Source organism: Dipodomys ordii, unplaced genomic scaffold (assembly GCF_000151885.1).
Source record: "Dipodomys ordii isolate 6190 unplaced genomic scaffold, Dord_2.0 Scaffold82, whole genome shotgun sequence".
Lineage (NCBI taxonomy): Eukaryota > Metazoa > Chordata > Mammalia > Rodentia > Heteromyidae > Dipodomys > Dipodomys ordii.
The window spans coordinates 12,561,801-12,569,462 of record NW_012267298.1 but is presented as its reverse complement, the minus strand read 5'-3'; the positions used below and the strand labels follow the sequence as shown (position 1 = coordinate 12,569,462).

Sequence of the window (7,662 nt, the reverse complement as noted above, 5' to 3'; positions counted from 1 at the left end):
GTGATGGATGTGTGGTGCTGTGACCTTAGGACCACAGTGACTCAGTGGGTGTCTGTCAGGATGTCCCAGCTCCTAGGCCTCGAGGGAGCAGCTAGGGGTCCGCCCTCTGCCCTCGGCCCTCTGCCATGGCTCTGGTGCGGGCAGTGACCCCCTGTGACATCACAGGTGGTTTCTGTTGACAAGCCAGGGGTGGGCCAGGTGCTGGCGATTCTTCCTGAGTGCCTTTCCCGTTCTTCTTGTCTTTCGTCTCAGTAGGCTAACCAGGGGGCTGACGGGCTCTCCTCTCATTCCGCTCTGGACTTGGCTGGGCCTCTTGTGTCGGAGACTTGAGGGTCCCTACAGACTTCAGCACAACCTGCCTTGCCATGATTTTCTCCCAGGTGAGACAAATACGCAGCCTGGGCAGCAAAACGTGAAGTAGACGTCACCAAGAGGAAATTCAGGAGCGTCAGCAAAGGGGTGACACTGTTCAAAAACAAACGTGCTCCTTACCTGAGATGTAATGGTAACCCTCTGTACACCACCTTTATAATAACAATAAAAATTAAAAAAATTCAGGAGGCAATGAGCACATGGAAAGATGCTCAGGGTCACCAATCATCAGAAAACACCGTTACCCCCGAGGAGACACCTGCCACCATCAAAGTCTGCTTGATGCTCGCCTTGAGCTGAAGAGCACAGGGACTGCACCCAAGCCCAGAGTTCAAGCCCCACAAACAGCAAAAAACACCCCCAAACAAGAAACAAAGCCTGCTGGAAGGGTAGTAACTGACTGCAGTGCTGAGGGGCGTGGAGATGCAGCCAGTCGGACAAGTTTGTGGACAAAGACTCAGACAGAGGCAAAAAGAGCTCCTTCTTCAGCATGAATTTTAGTGTATACAGAAGGGATATATGTGGAGGCAGGTGCTGATGCTCAGTAGCTGTAATCCCAGCTACTCAGGAGGCTGAGATCTGAGGATTAAGGTTCAAAGCCAGCCCTGACAGGAAATTCTCTGGCATTCTTATCTCCAATTAACCAGCAAAAAGCCAAAAGTGGTGTGGCTCCAGTGGTAGAGCAAAAACGCCTAAGCAAGAGCAGGAGGCCCTTGGTTCAAGTCCCAGGACTGGCATGTGTGTGACATGCTGGAGTGCGCACACACACCAAACAAACCAACACATAGAAGGATCTCGGGGACGCGGCCCAGCCGAGCGGCGGCGGCCCAGCGAGGCGGGGTGTTTGTGAACATGTGTGGGCATATCCCACCGTGGGGTGTGATCCCCAGGTGTGACCATGGTGATCTGACCCAGGACCCTCATGTTTGGTGACGTAGGATGTGGACAATCAGAGCCAGGCACCTAGAAGGGTCCCTGAAATAAACTGCTTGAAGAAACTGGGTCCCAGGAATCTCAGATGGGGAGCTGTGGATTTCCAGTGCCTTCCTGTGCCCTGTCCCCTCCTGCCACCTACCAGAGTGTTCCTGGGTGCCAGCACCGGGGCAGGCCCTCCAGCCCTCTCTGTCCTCTGACCTGCCCCTGAGGGCCAGCGGTGCCCAGCTGCTCAGCCTGCCTGTCCCAGAGGGGCGGAAGTCCCCACGACAAACACTGTGGGCTCAGGAGAAAGGGACCATGGCCTCTTGCCCCAGGGGCCAGCTGCCTGGAGGAGGTGTTGGGAGCGGCTGGGCGGGGCCGTGGGGCTGTGGGCGGGGCCTGGGCGGGGCCAGCACTCACTCTAGGCCCAGCTCCTGCGCTCCTCTGCTCCATCCTCACTTGCCACTGCTGGCCAGCCAGAGGACCTGAGGACAGGTGGGGCAGCCGGGGCGGGCCGTGGGCTTGGCTGCGTGGGGTGGGGACGGGATGGGGGCTCGGGAAGGCGCTCCTCCTCTGGGGAGCTGGCAGGGCCTGGGCCGGCCCTGGAGGGGACGTCGGCTCGCGCCCAGGCCCAGCTTTGTCTGTGCACCCCTCAGCCTAGGTGAGCAGTTCCCCCGCCATGGCACCCTTTGTGATCATCCTGCTGGCTGCCCTACTGTGTGCAGAGAGAGGTGAGCTGGGGGGAACCCGGCCAGAGAGCTCAGGGTGAACTGGGCAGCTGGCCCCTGGGGTCAGCTGAGGGCCAGGCAGGGGAGGAGGCAGAAGCCTCTGGCCAGCAGCCCCACCGCCCCTCCCTCGGTCACCCAGGCAAGCCCTGACCCCCTCTCCTGGGCTGGGTGGTGGACAGGGCAGGACCCAGCCAGTGTGTCTGGATGGCCTGGCCCCTGCCCAGGCCCCGGGCGGAGGTGACCAGCAGGAGGGCCTCTGGCCTGTCCTTCTGGCCTCCCAGGCTGGTAGGAATGGGGTCGTGTGCGGGGAGGACCTGGGGGGGGGCCCTGCCTCACAGCCTCGGCCTCTCCCAGCTCAGAGTCTGCAGTGTTACCAGTGTGTGGGTGCCACCCAGGACAGCACGTGCAAGCAGTCCACCTGCCCCTTCCCCAAGGGGGTCTGTGTCACCCAGGAAGTGGGGATGGCTATGGGTGAGTCCGGGGTTGTGCTGGGAGGTAGGGCAGGGTGCGTCTGGGGTCACCTGGAGGAATGGCTACTCTGTGGGGCAAGTCCCTCCTTTCCAGTTCTCTGGAGTCTAGGGGCTTCTGGGGTCCCTGCCCCTCATCCTGCCAATGGGGTCCATCCCCCCACAGCCCACCCCCCTCACCAGGCTGGGGTGGGCTGGCTTGGGAAGAGCTGGAGCAGACTGCCCGTGGTCCTGTGCCCTGGCTGACCTCCCTGCCCCTCGTGGCCCTGTCTGCGGCTTGGCCAGGCTCTGTCTCTCCCCGTGGGCATGGGTGCAGAGACTCTCAGCCCTGGGACGCCAGGCTGAGCCTGCCTTGGGTCCTGGGGTCACAACTCCCCCCTTTCTTTTACAGGGTCTAGGAAAATGAAGAACAAGTTCTGCCTCCCTACTTGTCCGAAAGGGAAGAACATGTCCATCAAGAATATACCACTCATAGGCAAAATGATCCACTCAAAGACATCTTGTTGCAGCGAGGATCTGTGCAACTTGGGGGTTCCAGTGCAGGTCAGCACCTGGATGCTGGCAGGGGGGCTCCTGCTGGGCCTGGGGGTGGTGCTCCTCGGCTTCCAGCTGTGATGACCCTTCCTCCTCTCCCTCATAGCCCTCTTCTTTCCCAGTGGGTTGCCCGCTTTACAAGGAATTCTGCAGTGATGTGCAGCCCCAAGGCTGAGTGTTAAGTATCAATTAGCCTTGAGGGATGGGGTGAAGCAAAGGAGACCCAAGATGGAGCCGTCACAAGGTCTCTGAGAGAGTACACTGCAGGGAGATGTCTTCAGAGCCTGTCAGGCGGGGAATGGCACAAGATGAGTTATGTTTATTTTTCTATTTGTGCCAGTACTGGGGCTTGAACCCAGGGTCTGGGAGCTAGCTGTCTGTCACTCAAGGTTGGCTCTCTACTACTTGAACCACAGCTCCATTTCCTGCTTTTTGGTGGACTTTCCTGCCTGGGCTGGCTTTGAACTGTGATCGTCAGATCAGCAGGACTCAGAGTCCTGAGTAGCTGGGATTACGGGAGTGCTCGGCACTAAATGTACCTAATTTATGTAACTTATGCAACCCCTCTGTACAGCCCCTTTATAAGAACAATAAAAATATATAAAATGAAATCTTGTTTATTGAAGCATGAATTTTGTTGTTGTTATTGTGGTTGGGGGTGGTGTTTGGTTTTGGGGGGAGGGCAGACGGGGGCGGATGAATAAATCCGGTCATAGTGCTCTGCAGACACTGTGTGGAAAACAGCCTGTGTGACCCGTGTGGGGGGGTGGGGGGGCTGGGGGGGGAAGAGGAAGAACTGATGTTGTCCAAATTGGAAGAAATGTACTCACTGCTGGCTTACAGCACCTTCCTAATAACAATAAAATTATATTTCAAAAATAGCTCCTGGAATAACAGATCTTTAACCTACCTACCTAGGCAGGTAAAACAAGCAGTAGGACTCCAGTGTAATTCCCTAAGCCTCCCATATCCTGGAGTGAGTGCTGTCCTGAGGGCTGGGGGGAGGGGGGCTCAGCACCTCAGTAGGGGAGCCCGGGTGCCACCTCTGCCATACCCTCCCCCGGAGGTCTAATCAACTTTCCACTACACTCTGTGTCTTACAGCGTTCTTCTTTCCCCTCCGGTGCCAGCCGCCGCTCTGGTACTCGATGGAGAAGGGGTGGCATGCTCCCCACTAGGCCAGTTTCCTGGGAGGCCCGGCCTCCGCAGAGGTGGGGGCCATTCTTGGCTTCGCTGGAGTCCAAAGCTCCATCCAATGCCACCACTGTCCCACGCAGAGGGCCCAGGATTCCGAGGCCCTGCGGGCCTCCTGCACGGTCCAGGCCACCCTCCCTCCGAGGCCGATAAAGCCTCTGCTCACACAGCACTGGGACCTGGCTTTTCTTTTGCTGGGCTGGTCCCTGTCCAGTCACCCAGTCCCAAGGACTCAGCAACATTTTGCCAGTACTCTGGCCATCTTCTCCCAAGTACGCCTGGGCTGACCTGCCCGGCCCTAGCGTCCACGCGGGGCCTTGTTGCGCTGCTGTAGAGGCCCCATCCCAGAATGAGGCTGCGGTCCACCCCCACCTGCCATCCCACCCCTCCCTCTGCTCAGGGGTGTCCCCACAGCCAGGAGGGAGCGCGTCCCCTGGATGTAGGAGCCAGGGCCTCCCTCAGGACTGATGCTTGGGGCAAATAGTGGGTCCCCCCAAATCTTCCTTGAGCACCTGCAGTGCAGGGGAGATGAGCCAGGGGGAGCCAAAATGGGAGGGGTCAACCTGGGGGTCCCATGGGGGCGGGGCTGCCCTTGCGGAAACCTAAGCACTGGTCACCAGCAGGGCCAGGCTCAGATGCACGTGCATCCTGTGTCCGGGGTCCTGGTCCTGTGCTGGCTCCCCATGCTGGCCAGCGTGCCCAGAGGCCACCATCCTGAAGCCTTTAGTGTATATCCCAAATGTTAGTTAAAAATAACTTTATCTGAGATTCTCATTTAACAGCGTATAGTGTTGTTTGTGAGTGTGAAACCCCGTAAGTGAATGAGGGGCTAACTGCCTACCCCCTTCCACAGGCAGTCCCCACAAATGGGGTTCACTCCTGGGCCTGCGTCCTGGGCTCGGGAACACCACTGTCCACCCTCTAGGGGCGCCAGAGAGCTGCGCTCTTGTCCGAGGTTCTGATTCCCAAAGGCAGAGCTGGACACCCAGTGGGGTCAGCCCTGGGAAGCCCCCATCCCACCCTAAGCCCCCAGGCCCAGGCCTGAGGTTCATTAGGATCAGAGTGCGAGAGTGTGGTAAGAGCCATTGTCAGAGCCTGTCAGGGAGGATACCGCAGCTTCTTCACGTGCTGGCGGGGGTGGCTTTGTTGTTAGAATGAGTTATAATGACTAAGTTTGTTACTGAGGCATCTGGTCAGGATGGAGCTGGTCAGGAGTCCTCACCACTGGGGAGAGTATGTTCTGTCCCTTAGCTTTTCACTCAAGTCTGGTGCTCTGCCAATCAAGCCAGGGCTCCGCTTTCAGCATTTTGGTGGTTAAGTGGAGATAAGAGTCTCACGGCCTTTCCTGCCAAGCTAGCTTCCAACTCTGATCCTCAGATCTCAGCCTGAGTAGAAAGGATTACAGGTGTGAGCCACTGGCAACCAGTTCACTAGTGGTGGTGGTGGTGGTGGTGGTGTGTGTGTGTGTGATTGCGAGTCAATAACTCCTTGTGCATTTTCCAAGTCCAACAATTCAGGTTTGCAGTTTCAGTAGAAATAACCTGTAAATGACATTGAATAGCTCCTTTGCATGGGTCAAACTTCTGTTACTTTTTGAAAAGCCTACCAGGCACCTGTGGCTCATACTTGCAATCCTAGCTACTCTGGAGACTGAGCACCGAAGGATTGGCATTTGAAACCAGACGGGGAAGAAAAGTTCAGGAGACCATGGATTCACCCACGGCGGGGTGTGGGGGGCATGCTACTCGATGTGGGAGGCTCCGACTGGGGAGCCACAGCGGTCAGGCAGCCCTGCCAAAGACTCTGGAGATTCCATCTCAGGAGGAAAGAAGCAGACATGGGGCAAGCCACTGGCTACAACCAGGAAGCCTCAACTAGGAGCAGCCTCAGCTGCTGGCACAGGCGCCGCCTGTTGGCAGACCCCTCCCTCTGCCCTTCCCCCACAGAGAGGCCTGGCCTGGTCTCAAAGACCAAACCTCTAGGCTGAGTTTGGTGACTGTTGCTCTCCCAGCTCCGTCCAGGCTGTGGCTTCAGGATACAGGCCCAAGAGGTCACCCTGCCTGAGGGCAGGCTGCGGTGGATCTAGGTCACAACCCCGAGGACCAGGACAGGAAACTCAGATGCTCCTAAGCACCCTTGGGAGTCATGATGAGAAGCTGCCGGAGCAGTCCTTCCTCTCGCAGCCCTGGCCGCAGCTGCAGCTCGGTCCTCTGCTCACCGTGTCCTGAGCAGGACATCACAGGTGGGGGAGGGGGGCCGAGGGGGGCGGCTGGCTGGAAGGCAGCAGGAAGTATGGCTTTCTATTTGTCACATCACCGTCACCCCTGAGCGGATACAAAGGTGGGGGGGAGCACTAGGAGTCATAAGACAGAAGAGCGCTGGAGGGGAGTCTGCAGGAAGTCCTCTCAGGCTGGAAGTCACGTCCCTCCAACACCAGGGAAAGACCCCACTCCCCCTGGATCTGGAGGGTCCGGGGGGTGGGCTACAGGAGGGGAGGACAGGGCTTGCCACTCCTTGGCCCCACAGACTGGCCTGGGTCCACCCTGCCCTGTCTCCCTTCCTGTCCAGAGGCGTCCCCCTGACCTGCCGCACTTGGCCTCCCCCCACGCAGCTGTTTCTGCCAGAACGCTAGACCTCCCTCACCACCCCTCACCTCTTTATGTGCATCCTGGAGCAGGTGGCCAGGACGTGTGGAGCCCCTAGGGTTGGGCCTTTAGCCCGGAAGCCTTGTCGCATGCTCAGCACTGCCGGCCTCAATCGGAATGTGCTGAGGAGGTCAGAGGCCTCTGTGTGGCCCCAGCTGGGCCCTGACTGAGAGCGGCCAAACCCACCTTCAGGCCTGGGACTGGGCTGCCCAGTCCCCCTAGCCCGGCCTGGGCACTGTGCTTCTCTGTCCTGCCCTCCTGTCACGTGGAGACTGGAACTGACCTGATGTGGCCACGGTCCTGCCCTTGGTGAGCCCTAAACCAGACCCAAGACCTGAACAGGGGCACAGGGAAGAGGCGCAGGCCCCAGCCCTGCAGAGAGAACGTGTGGCCGCTGCTGCGGGTGTGGCACTGGCCCACCGTGGGCACCGGGCAGGGTCTGCTCTGGCTGGGTCCCTCGGTGTCCCACCACCGCCAGGGCCCTTGCCGAGGGTCAGCAGAGCCAGGGCGCTGTCTTGCCTGAGGGAAGGCCAGCCAGCTGGGCAGGAGCCTCCTTGTCTGCGCTCTGAGGCGCGTCCCTCCAAGAGGGCCAGGTGCCGTGCCTGGGTCCTGCGTGGTTAGACTCAGGTGCGGAGGCGAGGGCGCCGGCCTGCTAGGAGAGCTTCTGCCACAAGGGGGCGCACAGGGCCGCCTTGCACCCAGACTAGGTCAGGTCCTGCACTCAGACCCCGCCCTGCCCTGCACCCAGATCCCGCCTCACCCAGACCCCTCCTTGCCCTGCACCCAGATCCCGCCTCACCCAGACCCC

At 59.3% G+C, this 7,662-nt stretch overlaps 1 protein-coding gene across 2 annotated transcripts; it reads left to right on the top strand.

Moving 5' to 3' along the window:
* Positions 1-1,706: 1,706 nt before the first annotated feature.
* LOC105992328 (lymphocyte antigen 6A-2/6E-1-like) lies at positions 1,707-3,354 on the top strand. Of its 2 annotated transcripts, XM_013025157.1 has the most exons (4): positions 1,707-1,782; positions 1,944-2,018; positions 2,370-2,486; positions 2,874-3,354. In XM_013025157.1, exons 2-4 carry the CDS (start codon positions 1,967-1,969, stop codon positions 3,095-3,097), a joined length of 393 nt encoding a protein of 130 aa, XP_012880611.1. In that variant the 5' UTR covers positions 1,707-1,782; positions 1,944-1,966; the 3' UTR covers positions 3,098-3,354. The 2 variants fall into 2 exon arrangements, with proteins under 2 accessions (XP_012880611.1, XP_012880612.1); XM_013025158.1 differs by lacking the exon at positions 1,707-1,782 and having other exon boundaries at positions 1,879-2,018.
* Positions 3,355-7,662: the final 4,308 nt, after the last annotated feature.